The 25,610-nt window shown below is 38.5% G+C and overlaps 2 protein-coding genes across 4 annotated transcripts in view; both read right to left on the reverse strand.

Annotated features, from left to right (window-relative positions):
- The window catches only part of ATP7A (ATPase copper transporting alpha), a 158,358-nt gene extending 144,227 nt beyond the window's left edge, over positions 1 to 14,131 (reverse strand). Inside the window, exon 1 of one of the 3 annotated variants that reach the window (XM_081792925.1) lies at positions 13,861 to 14,131. The gene's annotated coding sequence lies outside the window, so the exon portion shown is untranslated. The remainder of the gene's footprint in view (positions 1 to 13,860) is intronic. The other 2 variants (XM_081792923.1, XM_081792924.1) reach the window with 2 other exon arrangements.
- A 4,386-nt stretch (positions 14,132 to 18,517) lies between these two features.
- COX7B (cytochrome c oxidase subunit 7B) lies at positions 18,518 to 23,937 on the reverse strand. The gene is made up of 3 exons (XM_081794282.1): positions 23,787 to 23,937; positions 20,090 to 20,214; positions 18,518 to 18,717 (listed from the first exon to the last, which is right to left on the reverse strand). Exons 1-3 carry the CDS (start codon positions 23,824 to 23,826, stop codon positions 18,640 to 18,642), a joined length of 243 nt encoding a protein of 80 aa, XP_081650408.1. The 5' UTR covers positions 23,827 to 23,937; the 3' UTR covers positions 18,518 to 18,639.
- Between the last annotated feature and the right edge of the window lie 1,673 nt (positions 23,938 to 25,610).

Below are 25,610 nucleotides of genomic sequence, written 5' to 3' on the forward strand. Positions count from 1 at the left end.
ATTAAAAAATAAAATATAATAGAAAAGGACTAGCAATTCCAAATTGTCAAGGACAACTGTTTAGCCAGGTATTTTATACAAATGAATGAGAATGAATTCAGAGAAGCCCTATATCATTCCATACCTTTTAGAGTTTTTAACTGGGAAGTTTCAAGTGCTTTGTTTTTTGTGTTATAAATAGGCTCCATGCCCAATGTGGGGCTTGAACTCACCATCCTGAGCCAGCCAAGCACCCCTCAAGTGTTTTGTTATCACAAGCAAGTGGAAGCCCTAATACTGATGGCTATATCAAGTCCAGTGAATTGGCTATATCAAATCCACTGACTTTCTGGGAAAAAAAAATATTAATTTTAATTCAATGCACATTTGTTGAACAGAAATAAAGACAAATAGCCAACAAGATTTACTATTTTTAGAATTTAAAGTACAGGTGGGCACCTGGGTGGCTCAGTCAGTTAAGCATACGACTCTTGGTTTCAGCTCACGTCATGATCTCATAGTTCGTGGGTTTGAGCCCCATGTTGGGCTCTGTGCTGAAAGCTTGGAATTTCTCTCTCCCTCTCTCTCTGCTCCTCCCCGGCTTGCTCGCTCTCTCTCAAAAATAAACAAATATTAAGAAAATCATGGTGCCTGGGTGCCTCAGTCGGTTAAGCGTCCAACTTTAGCTCAGGTCATGATCTCATGGTTCATGAGTTCGATCCCGCATCGGGCTCTGTGCTGACAGCCCGGAGCCTGGAGTCTGCCGTGGATTCTATGTCTCTCTCTCTCTGCCTGCTCCTCCCCAGCTCATGCTCTGTCTCTCTCTCAAAAAATTAATAAACATTAAAAAAAAAATTTTAATCTTTAAAGTACAAATTCATTATGATCTGCAGGAAGATTTTTTTAATGTTTGTTTATTTTTGAGAGACCGAGCACAAGCGGGGGAGGGGCAGAGAGAGACACAGAATCCAAACCAGGCTCCAGGCTCTGATCGGCCAGCAGAGAGCCCAACGTGGGGCTTGAACCCACAAACCACGAGATCATGACCTGAGCCGAAGTTGGCCACTCAACCGACTGAGCCACCCAAGAGCCCCTGGAGGAAGAGTTTTTTTTCAGAATTCAGTTCAGCCTCAGTTCTGGGTTCTGTGCTTTCTCAGAAAGCACTAGGATGAACTTTGTCATCTTACAAAATTAAGACTCCAAATAGGCTGAAATCATTAGAAAGTTGCTTTTGGTAAAGTAAAAAATGTACTTTACCTAAAAGGGAGCTTCCCTCCCAATTTCAGACATGCAATTTTCACAAAGTGGATGCTTCCTTTCAATTAGTTTGCTTTAAAGAGGTTTAACTTTTTAATTCTGAAAAAGCTGTAGGGAGTCAAGCTATAACTAATTCAAATTTTGGCTTAGTATATTCTCTTGGTCTTTGATATAAATTATCAAAAAGCCTCTTGTCTTATGTGCCTTTTTTCCTACTTTTGATGAAGGATTAATGTGCACAAACACACACACAGAGAAATGAGTCAGATAAAGACTAAAATTACTAATATCTTTCAGCTAAAAACAAATTCTGACAACATCTCCCTTTGAAAAAGGTATGGCTATGAATGTAGGAAATTAAAGTTGGACATATCAGAGAGAAAGGGAAATAGATCAAATTAGGAAAAGTGTAAGTATCTATGTTCAAAGATGATACTGCCATAGTTTGGTGTAAAATAAATTATATCTGGCCAGATAATTACAAATCAGTCTCCTCAACATGCACACACAAAAATGAGTTTGATGGAAATGGATGGATTAACCTGAAAAGCTTCATATCATAATTATAAGCCAAGTTCATAAAAAGTGGGTAGAGCATGAGCAATATAAAAAGACAAAAGAAAATAAAATGTCAGACACCCCTAAACACACACATTTTTAATAAAAATTATGTATTTTGTTTTATGACATGCTTTTTTTAAATGTTTATTCATTTTTGAGAGAGACAGAGAGAATGCGGTAGGGACAGAGAAAGAGGGAGAGGATCCGAAGCAGGCTCCATGCTGACAGCAGAGAGCCCAATGCAGGGCTCAAACTCACAAACAGTGAGGTCATGACCTGAGCTGAAGTCCGATGCTTAACTGACTGAGCCACCCAGGTGCCCTGTGACATGCTTCTCATTCAATACTTACAATGAAAAACTTTGTAAATATTAACATGTAATATTACCTAATATTTTTTAATATTTTAATCTTCACAACCCAAGGGGAAAGGTACAATATTATATCACTTTATAGATGATGAAATTGAGACTCAGAGAGGTTAAGGAACTTTCCCAAGGTCACATAGCTAGTAAGTGACATAATTGAAATTTGAACCCAATAAGTCTGATCCAAAGTCTGTGCTTTTAATCACTAATATATGCCATAATTTTAAAAGGCTGAATAGAAGTCCATTATATGAATGGACCATAATTTAACCAACCTACTATTGTTAAGAGAGCTGGGTCTTGAAGGTTGAATAAGAGTTCTCCAGAAAAATGCATAGGAACTCCAGAAAAAAGGGCCATGAGCAAAGTTACAAAGGTGTCAAATAGCATGGCACATCTGAAGAAGTGCTTTTGGTATGACTAGGAATATGGTGTGAGTGGAAAAGACAAAGATGTTGGAAAGGTTAAGTAAGATCATATCATGAAGGATAAATTTGAAAGGGGCAAGACTAGAGTCAGAAGACCAGTTAAAAGCCTACTGTCGAACGATGGAATATTATCCAGCCATTAAAAGGGATTAAATTATTACACATACTGTATCATGAATGAACTTGAAAGACATTATGCTAAGGGAAATAGGCCAGATAAAAAAGGGCAAATACTGTAGGATTCCATTTATAACAGGTACCTAGAATAAGCAAATTCATAGTGACAAAAAGTAGAATAGAAGTTATCCGGAGTAGGAGAAGGGGGAGTGGAGTGAGAAGTTCTTCTTTAACAGGTTCAGAGTCTCTGCATGGGATGGTGAAAAAGTTCCAGAAATGTACAATGCTGACAGTTACACAACTTTATGAATGTACTTAAAGATACTGAATTGTACACTTACAGTGGTTAAACTGGTAAATATTATATGATGTATATTTTACCATAATTTTGACAAAGGCTATATAGCGCAGGGCACCTGGGTGGCTTAGTTAAGCATCCGACTTCGGCTCAGTCATGATCTCACAGTTTGTGAGTTTGAGTCCTGCATTGGGTGAGTTCAAGCCCCGCTTTGGGTGAGCCTGGTTCCCCTCTCTCTCTCTCTCTCTCTCTCTCTCTCTCTCTGCCTCTTGCTCACTTGTGCCCTCTCTCTCTCTCAAAATAAAAATAAAAAAATAAAAAGGAAAATGATTAGGGACTAAATGGAGATAGAGAGGTAGGGGAAATTTTGAGAAATATCAAGAACTAGACAACAGAGGCGCGTGGCAGGCTCAGTCAGCACAGCATGTGACTCTTGATCTCAGGGTTGTGAGGTTCAAGCCCCATGATGGGCACAGAGCTTACTTTAAAAAAAAAAGAAGAAAAAAAACTAGACAAAAGACTTGGTGACTGACTGAATATGGGGTGAGGAAAAAAAAACAACTCTTGGGTTTCTAGGTAGAGAGGAGTGGCATTATTAGTGTCCTTTCATAGATAAAGAAACAAACACCCAGAAACACGAAGTTATTTGTCCAAAGTCACAGTTTGTTAATAGCAGAATTGGAACTTAAATTCCAGACTCCTGTCTCAAAGTCAGTACCCCTTCCACTATAACACAAGACACCAAGAAAGAATATTATCTTACATTTGTATAGCACTCTACAATTTACAAAGTGCTTTTGTATATTATTTCACTTGATACTCATAACAACCTATGAGTTAGGATAGGCAACATCACCATTTTATTGATGAGTACACTTAAATAGAGTAAGAAAACTGATGCAAGTCCTTAAAATCCTCAAAGATCTAAATTTCATCTGTTGGACTACAGAAGAGCCTTAAGGTGGGAAGTGAGATTCAAGTGATAAACTTGGGACTACCATGGCTGCTAAATGTTGTAGATATTAAGAGAAAGGGGCTAGAAATAGAAGTGGTTTGTCAAGTTTTCAAGGTGAACATATTGCACAACTCCACATTATAATATCTATAGACTTATATGTATTCATAATATTTATAGACTACCAATGTGACTGCTGCCTCTGGAGTTGTGTAAGACAATAGCCCTAGATGAAATAAAGTAGAAGTCTCCAACCTGCAGATCAGGATCTACTGGTCAGTCTAGAAACCTTGCTTCATGGAGCTCCAAGGTGGTTCCCAGTATTTTCTCCTCTCTGCTACATCCCCTTTCTGCCACATGTCCCAGCTAACATTCCCAGAGTGAAAGGGAGAACAGACGTACAGCCAGCAACTACTTCTCAGGAACTACAATGACTATATCTGCCCTGATCTCAAGACTTAGATTAAAATAAGGTCCTCCAGGGGTGCCTGGATGTCTCAGTCAGTACAGCATGTGACTCGTGACCTTGGGGTTGTGAGTTCAAACCCCACGTATAGAGCCTACTTTAAAAAAAGAAAGAAAAAGAAGGTCCTCCACATAATAAGGCTGGAGATCACCCCAATAAAGGATTGGGATGAGACATAGATGGTCTTGTGTGATCATTTCTACTCATCTGGCGGAAAAAAAATTCTAGAAAGTGCCTTAATAATACTGTTAAACCTTATTAGAACATGATGGTATTGGGGCACCTGGGTGGCTCAGTTGATTAAGCGTCGGACTTCAGCTCAGGTCATGATCTCACAGCCCGTGAGTTCGAGCCCCGCGTCAGGCTCTGTGCTGACAGCTCAGAGCCTGGAGCCTGCTTTGGATTCTGTCTCCCTCTCTCTCTGCCCCTCCCCTGCTCATGTTCTGTCTCTGTCTCAAAAATAAATAAAAACATTTAAAAAAAAATTTTTTTAAAAGAACATGATGGTACTTACATGAAATCCAAAGGTAGCAAGGGACAAAAGGCAGGTCATATCAGGCATTCATTTGGCAATCCACTCAGCCTTAAGCCAAGTTGTGAGAATACTAACACCGATTATAAACAAAACTTACCATATAAGCTTCTGACCAAGTTGTGTTTAGGTAAAACACAAAACTAGGACGCAATGTTCTAGTCAGATGCTTCAAATATAGAAGATACTCTGACACTGACTAGATGCTTCGCATGTAGAAAAGAATCTAAAATGACCACCGGTAGTCCTCAAGTGGCTGAGTCAAATAACTTGTAGTTATTGTCTCATATTTGGACAGAAGAAACACACTATTCTTAATAAAATACAACTGAAAACAAAGGCAAAGCAAATGTACTCTGTTTTGCTTGAAGACATTTCTAATGGCATTCTACTAACCATCACAGAATGCATTTCTTTCTCTCTCCTTGTCTAACGTCCTTCTACTTCTCCCAACTTCTTAAACTTCCCACCGGCACTTCATGTAGACATTGCTCTCTTGTGTTACTTGGTGTTACTAGGGTAACTGATCCCAGTTCTTCTGTGAAAATACCATTTTATTGCTCACTAAGAAAACTTAACACAAAATTCTAAACTTAGGACACAAATTAGAATGGAAATGGGACCAAATCAAGGCCTAAGGCTCCAAAGCCCATGCTCCTAACCCTCTCCAAAACACCATATCCAAGGAATTTACCACAGATTAAATACTGTTCAAAGCGTTCAAAAGATGGCTGTATTAGAAAAACCCAGTCTTCTTTCTCATGTTTCTCCTTTAGTCTCATAGTACTCCTATACTCATAACACTTCTGACACCAGATGTGTGGCAGTTTTCCTCCAACAAGCAATTCTGTGTGACACCAGCTGGGTGTCCTACAGTTTAACTCAATTCTGATACTGTCTATCTGGAGATAGGGTCAGATTCCAAGTTAAGGGCTTAGTCCCACAAGACTGTTCCCACCCCACTTTCCATAGACTTAAATTGTTGTTCAAAGCATTCAAATGATGGCCCTCATCTATCACTTTCAATACTCTTCCCTAATATTCCCTAACATATATAATCTCTACTACAATCAGGCAAGTGCCCTCACTGCCATATATAATCCATGCTTGCCATTTCTTTCTACTATATTGTTTAGACTGGTCCCCTCATCTGGAATGCTCTCTTCCACATATTTAAATCACCTCACTCATCTGTAAACTCCAGAAAAGCAGGACCAGATCTGTTGTATTCACAATCATATCCCCAGTACCTTGCACATCAGCTACTCAAATAATTGCCGAGTTAGTAAATGAACTCAAGTCCTACCTCCTCCATGAAAAACATGTCAAATACTCATACCCACTTTCTTTTTGAGTTCTGAATACCCTTGGAATCAGCATCATAGTTTAGTACTTAATTTCTCTGTAATTGCTTGGTTTTAGATTTATTTCTGATTAGACAATGGAGCATATGCCTTATGCTTCTTTGCATATCTCACAGAACCCACATAAATACTACATACATAACAAGCACACAATAAACATTTAATTGGAGTGCTGACATAACTTGTAACAGCTCAACTTACATACAACTTTGTAAGAATGCAACTATTTTGAAGAGTAGGTCAGAAATGCACAAAGCCTTTTTTTTCCTCTGCCTACTTTTTCAGAAATCATTCAGAAGTATGGTTCAGCATTTAACAATTAAAGAAATAATCCAGAAAAGCTCAGTGACCCAGAGCCTGTAACTCAGTAATTATGTAAGCAGAATGCCATGAGTTTTCTTGGTGGAGAAGCAGAAAGATTAAGTACATCACGGTGACTTGACTTGCTATCTGTGATAATGAGTTTCAAGATGTGATGTTAGCATACTGTAGGTGTAATGTAGGCTACTGTGCCCTCCCAATCTGAGTTTTCCATTTTCTGTGGTGGAATTTAGAAACTAATTATTGCTGCAGTACCTGGGTGGCTTAGTCAGTTAAGCGTCTGACTTCAGCTCAGGTCATGATCTCGCAATTTGTGGGTTAGAGCCCCGCGTCGGGATCTGTGCTGACAGATCAGAGCCTGGAGCCTGCTTCAGATTCTGTGTCTCCCTCTCTCTCTGCCCCTCCCCAGCTCGTGTTCTCTCTCTCTCTCTCTCTTTCTCTCTCTCTCTCTCTAAAGTGAATAAACATTAAAAAAATTTTTTTAGTGCATTAGAAACTAATTATTGCTTGCAGGTACTGATTCATTAGTATATTCCTCTTACGTCCACTCAATTTATAGTACTGCAAAACTAGAATTTATAATTTTATTATATAGGTTGCTAACATTACTTTAAAACATTTTTAATAATTTTTGATTTTTTTAATTTTTATTTTTGAGAGAGAGACAGAGGTGAGCAGGGGAGGGGCAGAGAGAGAGGGAGACACAGAATCTGAAGCAGGCTCCAGGCTCTGAGCTGTCAGCACAGAGCCCGACACAGGGCTCGAACCCTCAAATCAAGAGATCATGAACTGAGCCAAAGTCGGACGCTTAACCAACTGAGCCACCCTGGCGCCCCTATAGTAAATAGTTTTTAAAAGAATAATGGTAACTAAACTTTACTGTGTGTTTACTACCTGACAGGCACTGCTCTTAGAGCTTCACATGTATTAACTCATCAACAGTCCTCTGAGGTAGGTACTATTATATCATTTTTGTATTTACCTAATGTCTGAAATACATGTACTGAATAAAACAGTTTTTCTTTTTTTAAATAAACATTTTTCCTTAAAAAAAAAGATAAAAATAGACACATGACCATTTCTTTTCTCTTCCTGAGGGACTTAGAAAATACAAATAAGACCAACATCACTTTAAACATTAAGTCTTTTAGCATATCTTTAAATAATGTAATTAGCTAAAAATAAAACTATGACTCCTTACTTTTGAATTTAGTTTGAAAGTATCAAGGAAATTTTGAGTTACCAATACTTTAATTTTTCATCATCAAATCTATTTGCTCATTCATACTTTCAAAGAAGATAAATGAGTATTTCTCCCTTTAGGACAAACAAGGAACTTAACTGCAATAGAGCTAATTTTGCTCAAATGTCTATGTACTTTAAAAAAAAAAACAGTTCTTTGGGGAGCCTGAGTGGCTCAGTCAGTTTGGCATTTGACTTCAGCTCAGGTCATGATCTCGCGGTTCACGAGTTCAAGCCCCACATCGGGCTCTGTGCTCACAGCTCAGAGCCTGGAGCCTGCTTTGGATTCTGTGTCTCCCTCTCTCTCTGCCCCTTTCCCACTCACACTCTGTCTCTCTTTCTCTATCTCAAAAATGAATAAACATTAAAAAAATACAGTTCTTTTATTTAAGGTAAGAACATGGATTCTAGGGGCACCTGGATGACTCAGTTGAGCATCCCATGATCCCAAATTCATGGGATTGAGCCCATGTTGGGCTCCACACTGGGCATGGAACCTGCTTGAGATATTCTCTCTCTTTCTCTCTCTCCCTCTCCCTCTCTGCCTCTCTCCACAACTCATGCACTCTCTCTAAAAAATAAAAAATAAAGTGACTTTATAAAAAAAAAAGAGAGAGAGAGAGAGAAGACCACAGGTTCTAAAACCAAACTGTCTGGCTTTAAATCTTAGCTTAGCCACTTACTAGCTCTAGAAATAAAATCTGGCCCTATGAAAGAACATGTTAACTCCTACCAAATTGCACATTTTTTCACACTAGATGAAAGATCAATTCTAGTCTCCTTCATTTACATGCTCCCAAAAAAATAATAAAAAGGAAAAGATTCAAGATCCCATGACTTACCACTGCCCCTAAAGTTAAGAAACAGGCATCTGTGAGTTATTTTTGTAAAAAACACAGTGGACACACTCTTATGCAACCCTAGTCATACCCTAACACTCAAGGTCAAGTAATACACTGCACTACATAAATTATTTTTTCTATCATCATACAATGAATTTAAGGCTTTATAACTATCTGAAGACTACAAAGGTTTTTATGACTAAAATTCATTCTGCTATCACCTCGCTAGAAACAGAGGAGCCAGATAAAACACTTCACTTTAGATGGACAATACTTGAAGACATATGACACCAATTTGATTTCTAATACCCAAAAACACACTTACAGGTGTGATCAGAAATTAATACCAAGATACTGTGGCTGCAAGTCTGAACTAAAAATTGATAATCAGAATTAACAGTGAAATGGCAGAGTAAAATAAGAGAAAACATTTATTGGCCAAAATGAAACTGGTTCTATGCAAATGATTTAATATTAATAGTAGTGTTTTAAAAATATAATATATTGGAAGCACCTAGGTGGCTCAGTTGGTTGAGCATCTGAATCTTGATTTCAGCTCAGGTCATTATCTCACAGGTTTGTGAGATCAAGCCCTGTGTCAGGCTCTGCACTCAGTGTGGAGCCTGCTTGAGATTCTCTCTCTCCCTTTCTCTCTGCTCTTCCCCTGCTCCAGCACACGTTCTAAATAAATAATTAATTAATTAAAAATATAATATATTGGGCACTTGGGTGGCTCAGTCAGCTGAGCAACCAATTCTTGATTTCGGCTCAGCTCATGATCTCACAGTCCTGAGATCAAGCCCCATGTCCACATCCGGTGCAGAGCCTACTTAAGATTCTCTCTCTCTCTCTCTCTCTCTCTCTCTCTCTCTCCCCCTCCCTCTCCCTCTGCCCCTAGCCGGCTCTCTCTCTCTCCCCACTCCAAAATAATAACAATGTATTTATTAATAATCAATACAATATACTTTATATTAATAGCATTATTATTGATTGATTTAATAATTCAATTAGAATTCTTAGAATAATTTTATTATCACCAAAAAATTAGATACCTTTGTTTTTCTTACCATTGTAAGTACAAGGATCAACTAAGGAGTTACACTTGGAACTCCTTACCAAGCTCTTTGTAAACTTTTGTTAGTTCAAGGATCAATTCTTAAGTATCCTCATGACACTAGAAGTCAGCTACAAATTTATCCTAAATAGTCCTGAGAAGGGCCCCTGGGTGGCTCAGTCCACTGAGCTTCTGACTCCTGTTTTCAGCCCTGGTCAAAATCTCAGGGTCAGGCTCCACCCTGAGCATGGAGCCTGCTTAAGATTCCCTCTCTTCCTCTCTACCCTTCCCCCACACATGCATGCTTTCTCTCTATATATTAAATAAATAATAAGTAAACAAATAAATATTTAAGAAACAGTCCTGGGAATTTCCTTTAAAGGGCTCTCCACTCTGGAATTCTTTTCTGTTCTTCTATCTCTGTTAACAGTTTTTCAGGTCTTAACAGAAGCCCTGTTAATGCTCTCCTCTCCTGAACGGCAGGTACCATGCTTCAGGTGAACACTCAAGAGAGCAGAAACCATTTTCTTCACAATTCCAAGAATATACAATGCCCTGCAAACTCTCAGGTCAGAGTAGAGGAGGGAAGTAATTCCAATATTATTCCCTCACAATCTTTGGCTGAGACATCAAATGCACAAACAGGATCAGCAACAATTACATCAGCATAAAACAAAACACTTAAACTTTTTACAAACAAAATCAAATAAGGTAAATGGCCAGGTTAAAACAATTTCCCTAAGATGTGAAATAACCTGTTTATTCAACTAGTAAATTATGAAAATGTGCTCCCGAGTATAGGTCTGAAAAACTGGACTTCTACACTAGAAAATCATAAAGTAAAAATAGGTTTAAAAAAATAGCTGTGTAATTCTAAATGTGGACAGAAAACATGGGACAAAGTACAACTAAGTGGCTCAAAATGGGGGATATTTTATCCTCATTTCAAGGAAAGAAATATCTGTGAAAACTAATGTAATCTACCAGTATCCCACACATTTAATTCCACAAAGATAAGAAAATCACTTCAATTTTCTAACAGTGCTGGAGAAACTAGGAACATATTTATGAAACCAGAAATTTTCTACCCTTTCACTTTAATGGAACACATTCTAAAAGTATCATGATACTTTTCCTGCCATACTACCTCAGCAAATAAGCAAGTTATATCATATTAAATCTACCTGAAGACTTGAGAGTCATAAGTGAAAAACATGATTGTTGAGATGGTAAATTGAACCAAAACAGGCCTGTGGCCTATCTCTCCTGCCCACCTCCCTGCTCCGCCCACATTTTTATGTCCTAAGAAAGACCACAGTTTAAAAACAAAACTCTGTAAAACCTTTCACAAAGATGAGTAGAAGAAATTTTAAGATAAAACTCCCAAATATTATTCTCAGCTGTGCCAGTGCCTGTATCACCTCAGATAAATCTCTCCTCACAATTTAGTTTCCCAACTGGTAAATGAAAATTATTTTCACGCATTGGGATGTGTCAAAAGTCTTGATTAAAGGAGCACCTGGGTGGCTCAGTTGGTTAAGCATCTCTTGGTTTTGGCTCAGGTCACAGTCTTATGGTTTCTGAGTTTGAGCCCCAAAAGGGGCTCCACGCTGATGGTGGGGAGTGTGCTTGGGATTCTCTCTCTCCTTCTCTCTCTGCCCCTCGTGCTCTCTCTCTCTCAAAATAAATAAATAAATAAACTAAAAAAAAGTCTTGATTAAAGTTTGTCAAGTATTTTTAAACATATAGATAAAAGAAGTTATAATGAGGAATTTATAAAGAAATGTGTTGCCTTAGCACCCTCACAGAAGTAAAGATTGTATATGTTAGTTGATTTTTGCTCATCACTCCCTTTCCTTTTCAAATAAATTGTACTATTTCTGCATGCATCTTTTCAAAGAAAAACAACCTTCTGCATTAGAGACCAGAGATGTCTCTATCCTTTGGGGAGATTAGTGTTTAATCTAACCCTACCTGGAGGCCAAGAATCAAGATCTTTCTAAGACTATGATTGGAAAAGAATAGTTTCTATCATATTAAGACCAGGCGAGAAATCAATTTGGAGAAAAAGAAATGCAGAAATTCATTGGGGAAATCCTGGAACAAACAACTTCTGGCTTCAGACACCGATGTTATTCATTCCCAGAAATGTAAAAATTGATTCCAAATTACATTTAAGTTATAACAGTCAATCAGAATTAAAATACAACAAACTTTAAGAGGAAAAAAATGAGAGAGACAAATCAAGAAACAGACTTTTTCTTCTTCTTTTTAAGTTTATTTTGAGAGACAGAGAGAGTGAGAGGAGGAAGGGCAGAGAAAGAGGGCGAAAGAATCGCGCTGGCTCCTCACTGTTAGTACGGAGCCTAATGTGGGGCTCAAACTCATGAGCCGTGAGATCATTACCTGGGAGCTTAATTGACTGAGCCACCCAGGCACCCCAAGAAACAGACTTAACTATAGGGAATACATTAATGGTTACTAGAAGGGAGGTGGGGGGGGGTATGTTAAATAGGTGATGGGGATTAAGGAGTGCACTTGTGATGAGCACTGGGTAATGTATGGAAGTGTTGAATCACTATATTGTACACCTGAAACTAATATAATACCATATATTAACTAAATTTAAAATTAAAGCTTAAAAAAATTAAAGCTTAAATGAAAATATATAGCAAACTTTATTTTTTCTCTTAAATTTGAGTTTACATCTGACTGAAATCTCATACATTCATGCTGCTTTTGTCATTTCATGTATTTTTTCTATATATAAGCTTTTTTGTTGGCTGGAGGGTAGCTGGATATGGTTGTGAGCTTACCAGTTTTGGAGCCTATATATTTTTTTCCTTTAACAGGAATATCTTAGAGGATGTGGCTGTGTTAGAAATAGGGATGTTGATGTACAGTGTGTTGTTGGATGTCCTGCATCTTTCCAGCCCCCTAAGCCTCGGCTCATATTTTTTCTTCTACCTGGGCTGCCCTCCCCTACTTCCATTCCTGCAAAGTTAAGTCCTACCCATTTTCAAGGCCCATCTCAAATGCTCCCTTCCTTGCATTCTCATAACACTTTCTCGTTCTAACGTACAATGTTACTGAGATGAAATTGAAAGGATGTACCTGTCTTTCCTATACATTGTGAGACCCTCTAGTACCAAAAAACCCTCTCATGTCATGAATGTAAACACAAGAACGTTTTAAAAATAAATAAAATCTCAGTTGAAAATATCCTTTTAAAAGGATGAGATTTTAAAAAGATTTTAAAAAAAAGTAAGAGGATGAGATAAGCAGTCTAGTTATTCAATCAGTGGGGCTGCTAGAACCCACTGACTTCATAACTGAACTCAACTAACTTGACTGCAAACTCACTTGAGGCCAAGGACTCTGTCCTATTTCTTGCCTATACTCCATACCACCCCCACACCTCGATATCACCCAATTCGATGTCCTTCACACATTAAGACTCAATACAAAACCGTATTACTGTAGATGAAAAGACTCTAAAACAAGGATCAGATGCTAAAATACGAATTTGTGAAGCAATGAAAGAGTTGTTGGTGCTTGGGATAACCTCAACGTCTACAACAAAAAGTGTCAAAGATAAAGGTACCACAAGGGTGTGACAAGTGTGGAGAATAACTTTACTGGGAAGCGGGCCGAATGAACAAAATGAAATGAGAACAAGAGCGTTCTCTCAGTTTAGCTTATGCTCCCAGAGCAAGACAAGAAGCAAAATAATTTTTCACTTTATTTCATTAATTATGGTCATCAGTACATATGACTTCCATACAGGCACAGACCTTCTCATATCTTTAATTAATTAGGTAACACAGGCCATGATCAGAACACTTCCCCAGGAGGGTACAAGGAAAATGACACGGGTCAGTACCCAATCTCCCCTCCATTATGCCCTGTTAGGAGGGGTAAAACATGAGCGAGGTAAATACCTGAGTTGTGAAGAAGTGAGCGTTTGGGGATTGCCCCCAGATTAAAATGACCCTCGGTACACTCGGTAGTACAGACTGACAGTACAGAACACCTCTCCAGTAGAAAGGAACGACGGGAAGCCGGTATAGGACTTACCTGGGTTTTTTTTCCTATGGTTAAACGTCGGGAGCTACGCAGCCCGTGGCAGCGACAAATGCACGCGCAGGCTCCAATCTAACACACCGGGAGAAGAAGCAATAGTGGCGGCGTCCGGAGGGAAGGGGAGGAGGAGAGGGGAGCGCGGCGGCGGCGGCGGCGGCGGCGGCGGCGGCGGCGGCGGCGGCGGCGGCGGCGGCGGCGGCGGCGGCACTCACTCGGGCTCTGTTCCTCCACCCATAGCCTCCCGGGCCTGCGGCCTTTACCCTTCCCTTCCTTACTCCCCCCACTTCCGGGTGACGCCCAGGCCGGAAGCAGGGCCTGAGACGCGGAGAGAGGGACGCGTCACGTGAAGGGCAACGCGAGCCCTAGAATCAAGCTTCTTCCGCCCCCTACTGCCCTTAGGCTTACACGCAGCCCCTGGCTGAAGTCTTTGGCGTGGCAAGAGAGCCCTCCAACCCGTTCCATCACCAGAAACAAAACAAAACCCCACCAAAGCCTGTGTCATCTAACCAGCCAGAAAGTGCCATAGACCTCCTTGTAAATCATCTTGTACATAGTTCAGCCTTTCCCAGCATGAAATTAATGTGCTGCTGATAGACTGTGTAGCCTAACTCCAGATGCAAATGCCAGAACTATGAACTTGCATTCGTCCTCCCTTCAAAAATGATCTTGGGATGCCTAGGTGGCTCAGTCGGTTAAGCGTCCAACTTTGGCTCAGGTCATGATCTGGTGGTTCATGACTTCGAGCCCTGCATCCAGCTCTGTGCTGACAGCTCAGAGCCTGGAACCTGCTTCAGATTCTGTCTCTATCTCTCCTTCTCTTTCTCTCTCTGTCTGCCGCTCCCCCGCTCACACTCTCTCTCAAAAATAAATATTTTTTAACAATTTGTAAAAAATGATCTCAAATTTTTTTGACTTTTTATTCATGCTTTTGAATTCATAATCTTTATGTGTCAGTGCGTTACAGTTGGGGCAGGCATCGCACCTCACACTACCTTCGATATCACCATCCTAAAGCTTCCAACCACTTGCCCATTTATCCATTCACTTGATGATCTTCTTAAAAACCTAGAGGATTCCATAGATGTAAAGATATTAGACTATCACCATGAGTTCGGAAAGAAATGAGATGCATAAAATGTAGCAAGACCATGCAATAAATAAGCAATACAGAATTTGAGAAAAACATACTTTTAATCCTGTTTGCCCATTTCAACATTTAAAAAACGGCAAAATCCTAGGATTTTTAAAACTATGAACATTAAGAGGTACAGGCTCCCTTTCACTAAATTAAAAGTGAGATATGGTCTTTTCATATTTCCTTTCATTGAATATCTGTCATAAGATATAGAGGGAAATTATAGATTATTTTGCATTTTCAACCCAGTTCCTGGGGAGCACCTGGGTGGCTCAGGTGGTTAAGAGTTGGACTTTGGCTCAGGTCTTGATCTCACCATTCATCAGTTTGAGCCCTACATTGGATTCTCTGCTGTCAGTGCAGAGCCCGCTTCAGATCCTCTGTCCCCCTCTCTCTCTGCTCCTCCCCCACTTGCACTCTTAAAATTAAAATAAACATTTAAAAAACCCAGTTCCCATAAAAGTATCAAGTCCAATAATGTTGCCAAATTCAAACTAGTACACAAGGTATATATATTAAATTAATATTTGTAAAAGGCTTAGCAAAATGCCACACACTAAGCATATTTAAATACTGATAAACTAATTTCCATGCCACCTGTTTTCAAACTCCTATTAAGCCTTTACAGGCCACTTAAAATCGCCCAAGATTTAAATTTTAGGCCTACAATGAAGTATTTCAGAAAGGATTATTCCTTCTCCCCTATACCTATACACATATATGAAAAAATTATCTTCAATATTCCTAACCTTCCCAGACATTTAGTTGTAACTGTCAATCGTGTACAACCTTATGTCACAAATTCAACCCCAAATTTAAAATCTTTAAAAATCACATGAAATTAAGATGGCTTTTAAGTGAGCTTCAAATCATTAGTAAGTTGGTTTGTAACTACAATATTAACAATTGTATTAAGCTTTCACAGAAATTCACTAAAAGGCAGAAATCATAAAGCTTTATCAGAGTACCAAATTTACCAGCTAATTTTTATGTAAAGTTTATCGTTATGAGCTGCAACTCTCTTATCATGTACATCCTTAGTGATTGAGCCTTTCCCTTACTCTAAAACACCTCACATCTCTAAATGCATAATCCCTAATCCCCCTAATCAGTGCACAAGCATACCAACAGTTTTTTTACAATTATTATACTGAGCTTTCAAATAGAAGGGAATATCTTCAGGAAGTAATCAAGTTTTCTGGCAGTGAGCAGATAGTAGGTGCCCCCAAAATGCTTATAAAGTGATATTAAGATCTCCAATAGTCACAAGGGTGAGAACTCAATATCTGTGCCTCCACAATTACCACAGTACCTAGTTCTAAATAAGCTTAATAAATTTAAAAGAACAGAAAACATTGTGATATAATTTACGGTCAAATTAATTGAATTCATGATATTTCCCCTAATTTAAAAAATACTTTCTGGGGGCGCCTGGGTGGCTCAGTCGGTTAAGCGTCCGACTTCAGCTCAGGTCACGATCTCGCGGTCCGTGAGTTCGAGCCCCGCGTCAGGCTCTGGGCTGATGGCTCAGAGCCTGGAGCCTGCTTCCGATTCTGTGTCTCCCTCTCTCTCTGCCCCTCCCCCATTCGTGCTCTGTCTGTCTCAAAAATAAATAAACGTTAAAAAAAAATACTTTCTGGCCTTCAACAAATAACATTTAAAGGATTGGCAATGTTTCTAAAGTCACTTACCTAAATTCTTCAGACGAATAGATTTTTGATAGGAAGACTAATTTGACAACCTTCCCAATCTAGGTATTAAAACTTTCAGTGATGTTCTGGGATAAACTGAGTGTGTTTGTGAGAGGATAGACCTTTGAGTACACTAGGGAGGCTGCAAGGTCAGAACACTGTGATGACACAAACTAATTTAGGCTTCTACTACTGCTTCATTTCTGGTAGTGGCCATGGCAGTTTTATTTTATATTATTACTTTTTATTTGAGAGAAGACAGATTGTGAACAGCAGAGAGAGAGAGACACAAAATCCGAAGCAGGCTCCAGGCTCTGAGCTATCAGCACAGAGCCCAACAAGGGGCTCAAACCCACAAACTGCGAGATCATGACCTGAGCCACCCAGGCACCCTGGCCATGGTAGTTTTACAATTACTCATCAGGACAAGATTAAGTACAAAATAAAGTTTTAAAAGTCTGTTCAGACATGCCAACTACCACCACCAGATTTTATCACACAGAGAAACATGTATGTTGGCAAATGGACAAGTAGACATTTAAAAAATTTTTTTTTGCCTATAAGAGCTGGCAACACTTACCTGACAAAGTGGCACAAATCATATTGAAAATTGCATATAGTCGTTAGTAATCCTCAATAAAAATTCAGTAATGAAGAGGTAAATAATCTAATGGAAAGTTAAAGCTTCCTTAAAGAAATGTTTATTTTACTTAATCACATCTCAGGGCTACATGCATTTGAACACTTTAGTCCTATTTTAACATTCTTTCTAAATATAGTGTTCATTCAAATTTTATCAAATATAGGCACTATTACATAGTTACTAATCTGCAACATAGTTTGCAAGGACATTCAACTGATTTTTCCTACTCAAACAATGAAATTACTTACTGGCTTTGATGCATTTTGCCATGAGAGCATTCTTCTAGTATTTCATACAACAGGTAAAAATTTTTCTGATGTTTGGTTACACATACATCCTTACCTACATACATCAGGTAAATTTGGCAATTCCCAAAAGCCGCTTACCTGATAACTTATTTTAGGTGAGTGAATTTAGGAATCTCTAATTTAGCTAACATAGATTACTCCACTGAAATTCCATTTTCTGCTTATTTGAGCACTATCAACAAACATGAGGCTTTTTACGCCTTCAGCCAAGGAATTAACAAAGCACCAATGTGCTTCAAACATTATAGATGTTTTCTTCAGTTAGCATCTTACACATAAAATCCAAAGTCATACTGAATTCAGGATAATACATGCATCAAAAGTTGGTATAATTACAGGATGCCAATAGGTCACGAAAGTAGCTGGTTAAGTGACAATAAACCATATTTGACAGATCCTTTCTTTAATAGCATCATAAACATCCTAAATAAATATAATGAAAGATCCAAAGCTCTAAGATGAATGTGCCAACGGAGCCAAAGAGCTAGCTAATCTTCAGACATCCTAGGAGTTCATCTGATAGGACCACTCTTCCCTTGGGTCTGGTGACACCCCAAGTTCTCTTGGCAGGACTAAAAAGGACTTAATTCCAATTCCAAATATACATATAAATTAGAGGTAGAAAGCAGTATGCATATCAATATCTGGGCACTCAAAGATGACCTAAAGTAACTCTGAAATCACTTATTCATGAACTATAAGCCTACTATAAAGTTGACTTCCAGGTGATAGCCAAATTTTCCTTTCAAAACACCTCATAAAGAAAAATTATTTAAGAAATTATAATGCATCTTCCTTTAATAGTAACACAAAGGTTAAATAAATGAAAAGTGATCAAGCTTGGTTTCATTACAAAAGAAACAAAATGACAACAAAGGTTTCAAATATACTTTATTTCTTCAATCAGGCCATATTTTAATGGGTGCACAGTGCTTTTACTTGGCATCAATTAGGAGTTGGTTTTGAAACAATTCATTATTATACCAGCTGGGATGACTACTGATCTCTCCATTCCTTTGGGGTGACTCTGCCAACAGGGGACAGGTTCCATTCTATTCCAATTTGTGTTGCTGTCTGTAAGAATTAAAATGCTATCAGTTATAAAAGTTTAAACCAGAGTCTACTCTCCCGTGGAGACCATTTCTTAAAAGTGACAAAGGTATTCTACTCTATAGGTTAAAAACACACAGAGATTCAGCTGGGATATATAGTGCCCACTATGTAAGCCAAACCTAATTGCTGTCCTAATTCTCCAGAGCAGTACTCTTCAATAGAACTTCTGGAGATGAAAGAAATGTTCTAGATCTTCATTGTCCAACACAAGAGCTACATATGGTTACTGAGCAACTGAAATGTGGCTAATATGACTGGGCAATTGAATTTTTAATTTAATTAACTCAAATTTCTACTTCACATTTCTGTAACATCTCCTCAAAACATTGCTTCACTCAACCACAACTACCTAAATACTGCCAAAGAGCACTTTTGTAATATCCTTTCAAGGAACACCACTCCAAAAGTGCCCCTGATCACACATTTGTTCAAAATCTATTTACTCTTCTAATTAAGTAGACACACCTATTTAATAGTATATTTAAGGAAGGTTAAAACAAGAATAAAAAGCCCCATTAATTAATATCTTTGTTTATTAAGGTAAGGATTTATACGTATCTTTTAAGAACAACATATATTTATCCCACTTTTAACCAGCAAGTATATAAACTGGTAAGCAGATTGTTATATGTAAGATGTAAAAAACTATAATAGTGAAAACAAGTCACTTTTACATCTCATCCATCAAAAATGTTGTACTCTGTTCAGAGGGCAGAACTTTAGAAGAGAAACTGATTAAGTGAAGGAAGGTGACCCAAGATGGTGAAAACCATGGAAACCACATAACAAAAAGTGATTAACAGAACTAAGGATGTTTAAGAGAAGATCCAGGAGACATGATAGCAATTTTCTAGTATCTAATGGTTGATACATGAAAATGGGATCAGAATTTTTTTGGCAAGAAAATGATGGGTAAAATATGAATGCTTAATGCTATGGAAGAAATTCCTATACTGGGTGGTTAATTACATCAGAAAATCTCTGAAGTCCCTCTGAACAAGAAATGTATACTACTATGTGAAAACATTTTGAATTCATGAACTAAATAGGAATGAAGGGGCGCCTGGGTGGCTCAGCCGGTTGGGCAACTGACTTCAGCTCAGGTCATGATTTCACAGTTCGTGGGTTCGGAGGGTTCACAGCCCTGCGTCGGGCTCTGTGTTGCCAGCTCAGAGCCTGGAGCCTGTTTTGGATTCTGTGTCTCCCTCTCTCTCTGCCCCTCCCCCACTCACGCTCTGTCTCTCTCTAAAATAAATAAACATTAAAAATATATATATATTAAATAGGAATGAAAAACATCTAATATAGAAAATTATCAATCAATAGTACTTACATAAGCCCATACAGCAACACAGAAAGTGGCTCCACTAGCTAATACAGCATTACCGTATTTGTCATGGAAATCAGGAGTCCGTTTCTGGTGGCTCTGCCTTGCCATTGTTTGCTGAATGCTTTGAACTTAAAGGAAAAAAGAAATACAGAAACATATCTATCAATTATAAAGAAAAGAGAACATGTAACTGATACTGCCATCAGGAAAGCAAAGGAAGTTAACTTTATAGTATCAGGCACTTCAATAAAATGTTAAAACATATTGTAGCTAAAAGCAAAGTAGCGTACTTTAAAATGCATCAAAAATAAGATGAAATGACAGATGTATAGATATGTGAGAAACCAGGGGCACCTGAAATGGCTCAGTTGGTTAAGCATCCGACTTCAGCTAAGGTCGAGCACTCTGCTGTCAGCACAGACCCTGCTTTGGATCCTCTGTCTCCCTCTCTCTCTGCCCCTCCCCTGCTCATCCTCTCTCTCAAAAATAAACAAACATTAAAAAAAGATATGTGAGAAAACAAATATATCAAAATGTTAATTGTATCCATTAACATTAATTTGTATCAATAATTAATTTGAATTAATTTGTAATTTGTGTGTGATCATACAATTCTTCCAACTTTTCTATATGTCTGAAAATTTTTCATAGTAAAATCTTGGGGGACAGGGAGTGCCTGGGTTGCTCAGTCAGTTGAGCAGCCAACTCTTGATTTCAGCTCAGATCATGATCTTGAGGTTCGTGAGTTCAAGCCCCATGTAGGGCGTGGAGTCTGCTTGGGATTCTCTTTCGGTCCCTACCCCACTTGTGCACTCGCACACTCTCTCAAGAATGAATAAACAAACATTTAAAAATTAAGATAAAATCTTGGGAGATAAAAAGGACAGGTGGTGTCAGTAACATTCACTACAAACCTCTGGAACTTGGCTCCTATTCATTAATTTGAATGACTTAAATTTTCACTAGAGTTTATTTACTCTGCAGTACTCAACAACTTACAACATAAGTTGTAACTTACAATACCCTCAAAATGAATTTCAAATTAAAGCACACTAAATGCTTATGACCTTAAAATTACAAAAACAGGGGCGCCTGGGTGGCTCAGTCGGTTGGGGCGTCCAACTTCGGCTCGGGTCATGATCTCGCAGTCCGTGAGTTCGAGCCCCGCATCGGGCTCTGTGCTGACAGCTCAGAGCCTGGAGCCTGTTTCAGATTCTGTGTCTCCCTCTCTCTCTGCCCCTCCCCCGTTCATGCTCTGTCTCTCTCTGTCTCAAAAATAAATAAACGTAAAAACATTTTTTTTTATTACAAAAACAAAACAAAACTAGAATAATCTTGATTTTTTTCAAAAACAAATGAATACCATGCTAAAAGAAATGGGGTACATGAAAATGTGTAAAACACAGATCCTGTCCTCAAGTAACCCCCTAAGTTAGAGGAGGATATGGGACACCCATACACAAACCACTGTACTACAAGTAGAATATTAGATAAGCACTTTGAACAGCAGGTAGGATTTGGTTACATAGATGTAGGAAAGGGAAATGTGAAAAACAGCAAACAAAGAAAAGCCTAGTATATTAAAAAAACAATTATGGGGGCACCTGGGTGGCTCAGTCAGTTAAGCGTCCGACTTCGGCTCTGGTCATCATCTTGTGGTTCTTGGGTTCGAGCCCCCAATCAGGCTCTGTGCTGACCTCTCAGAGCCTGGAGCCTGGTTTGGGATACAGTATCTCCCTCTCTCTGCCCCTCCCCTACTCATGCGTGCAGCATGCTTTCTGCCTCTTTCTCTCAAGAATAAACAAACATTAGAAAAGGGGAAAATTTAAAAAGTTATGTTTGCTTGAAGGACAAGGTATACGGACAAGTAATGGGGGATAAAACTAGAAAGGGTCGTTGGTAGAGGCAAAGGTTTTTGAGCAGAAGGACATTAAAACTTTTCGTTACTATTATTTTAGTAGAATGAGTTTTCAAACTGCCTCTGGAGGCACTTAGGAGAGCTTGGCAAAGAGCCCGAGACTGGAAAACGCGTATTTCCGGATATTTTTTTTTTCTTCCGAAGTAACAGGTCCTTATTGTTTTAGATCCTCAAATGGCACTACTTATGTAATTGTTGCCCATTCACTAGCATTTAAGAATTTAATAGCTTCTATGTGATAGAATGGGTTATCTCAGGATAGTTATTTGGCCATTAATGATTTCTCCTCTTAACTGCCTTACAGGTTTTCTTTTCACCTTTAGATACACTTGGGATGAGCAAATTTACAAACATTTCACTATATATTCTGCTCTAGAGCAGTTATTAAAAAGTGAGCGTGTGACTTCCACATTGAAAAACAAACAAAAGAACAACAACAAAAAAAACCTCCCTTTCCTGAGAAGTACAGGCCGTACCAGCTCAAAGGGCAAATAGATTAAAATTACCAAACAATTCTGCAACACCTCATGACTTCAACATTCCGGTAACCCAAGTGGATTTCTTTAGAACTCTCCTCTGTTAACAAGAAATTTCTTGGTTACCACCTATTGGTGATCTCATATAATCCTCAACAATGGTATGAAGTAGGAATTATTTACTAACACCCTATCTTACAAAGAAGGAAAATGAGGTTCAGAGAAAAATCATTTGCCCAAAGTGAGAGATAATAGACATGGCTTTTGGAATATTGAAAACCCAGTTGGGTAACTATTGTTTTGGTTATTGTCAAAGCTGCTTCAGTGTTTAGAACACAATCTACTAATACCTCTAAATGACTCTGTAAACTGAAAATAACAAGATGGCTCAAGAAGCAATATGGTAGGGGCGCCTGGGTGGCGCAGTCGGTTAAGCGTCCGACTTCAGCCAGGTCACGATCTCGCGGTCCGTGAGTTCGAGCCCCGCGTCGGGCTCTGGGCTGATGGCTCGGAGCCTGGAGCCTGTTTCCGATTCTGTGTCTCCCTCTCTCTCTGACCCTCCCCCGTTCATGCTCTGTCTCTCTCTGTCCCAAAAATAAATAAAAAACGTTGAAAAAAAAATAAAATAAAAAAAAGAAGCAATATGGTAATTGCTTAAGGTCACTTTCAATGTAAAACCACTGCTCACATTAGTCAAGGTCACCTTCACTGCAAATCAAGTACGGAAATGAATTTTTCTCTCCAATGTAATACATTCTCAATACATAAGGCTGGTCTCAAAGTTCCCTGTAACTGCTTAACTTTTAGACAAGAAAAAAAAATTACAATTACTTTCGAATAAGCTAATATTCACTTACTAACCTACAAACTACATAAAAGCTGCAGGGCCACCATTTAGGCTGTCACCTTGCAATGAAACCAGAGAAGCTACATTTACAGTTTCCTTCCACAGTTACAGGAATTGGGAGAGAAGGTTCTTCTCTTTCGGGGTAAGTGCACCCTCAAAGCTAAAACTTACTAAGGGATTAGTGTCCACCAAGTGCCTCTTTCCCTTCAATTGTACATAACTGAATAATAATTAAAAAAACTGGGTATGCTATGACTCTGGTAACAGAGCGAGCTGGGAACCAAAACAGGAACTCTGCGTGATTAAGTTAATGCTAAGGACAGCTTTCCAATTACTTCGGGAGACTGCGCATTTAGAATTAGAAAGTCAGGATGAAGGTGGAGGGAAAGGACACGAGAAACCATGAGGACAAATTGATAAAATGCAGTTGGAAATTATTTGCTCACAATTTTTGCTTACCTCGGAGACGACTTAAAGCGTTTCTGGCCATAGGAAACATCCTGAAGCTGAAGACAGAACGGTGCAACTGTAGCTGCTGATTTGCCACAATTTGGGACCAAGTCCCCTTGCAATGAGCCCTGAAAAACAAAATGGCTTTCTGCTGGATACTTTAATGAGATTTAATGAAATCTCGCGAGACCTTAAAAAAACCCTATAGAAATTGTAATCCTCTTTACAGACAGGAAGGAAAAAGCCTTTCTGGGAGATGTAGTTTCACGCCTTGTGAGTGGTGTACGATGGTATTCAGTGAAAAATGAGAGAATCCTCCCCCTGCCCCCGTCTTGGAGCCAGGTTTAGAGCTCTACAGAGAGCTAAGACAGTGATTTTAGGCTGACACATCCAAGGCGCTAGCTTCAAAATAGTGTTTCAGAGTCTTTGAGCCCGTATCTCGCTCCACATTAGCAGTTTGTTTGGGTCCCCCGAACTTCATTTCTCTAATTTTTTTTTTGTCTCCTATTACTACATACTACTTTGTTTAACTTTCAATTTTGAAATGATTTAAAATTTAGAAAAGTTGCAAGAATAGTAAAAAGAAACTAGTAATATGTGGATAAACAACGTCATAATTGTAGAATCTTGATGGTGGGTGTTCAGAGTACAGTTCTTTCACACTTTCTGTATGTTTGGATATTTTCATAATAAAATATAGGTGGTGAAGAGAACTCCTAAAACACCCATTGCCAAGGTACACCACTTGGATAATGTTTTGCCACATGTGTTCTCTCTCTCGCTTTCTCTCTCTCTCTCTCTCTCTCTCTCTCTCTCTCCCTCTCTCTGTCTATGGTGGGGGCAGATGTGAACCATTTGAGAATAACTTGCATACATCATGTACTTTTACCTGTTAATACTAACGGGTTCATTTTGTAAGAATAAGATATTCTATTACATAGCCATAGTACAGTCATCAAATTAAGAAATTTTAGTATTGATACAATACAGCTTATATTCCAATTCACCAATTGTCCCAGTGTCTCTATCCAGAATTCAGTCCAGATCCCCATATTGAATTTAGTTGTTGTGTGTCTTTAGTTTCCTTTAAAATTGAATAGTTCCTCTGTCTTTGTCTTTTGTGGCATTGATTTTTTTGTCACTACCAGTAACCTTTATTCTCTGTTTTACATCTGAAGGAAGTGAGGTGCATAATCCTTAAGTGACTAGTAGAAGATCAAGATTAGTCAATTGTAAGTGGAAGAACTGGTAATGGACCTTCTGACTCCACAGGTCTGTGCTCTGTAATATCTTTGAAGAGTATAGGCCAATTATTTTGTAAAAGTTCCCACAAATTGTGTGTGCTTAATGTTTACTCATGATTGAATTCAATTTATGCACTTCTGGCAGGAATACTACGTAACAGATGTGTTTTCTTAGGGCATCTTATCAGAAAGCATACAGTGTCCTATAATTGTCTCATTATTGCCAACTTTAATCATCTGGTCCAAAGAGTGGCTTCCAAGTTCCTACACTAAAGTTACTGGGATTTTTTTTTCCTTTGTAATAAGTAATGTGAAAAATACATTGAGACCATGCGAATATCCTATTCTTCATCAAAATATCACCCACTAGTTATTGTATCCATTGATGATTTTTGCCTAAATAATTAGTGTGAAAGTTTCAAATGGTGATTTTCTAACTCTATCATTGCTTCTATATTTAATAGTGGGTGTTCTGCTGTAGGGAGGAATTTTATCCCCTCCTCCATTTTATTTGTTCATTATCAGTATGGATTTGTAGATTCAACAGCTATAATCCATTACTAGCATGATTTATTTTAATAATCAATAG

The sequence above is a fragment of the Panthera onca genome, chromosome X (assembly GCF_046562875.1).
Source record: "Panthera onca isolate mPanOnc1 chromosome X, mPanOnc1 haplotype 2, whole genome shotgun sequence".
Lineage (NCBI taxonomy): Eukaryota > Metazoa > Chordata > Mammalia > Carnivora > Felidae > Panthera > Panthera onca.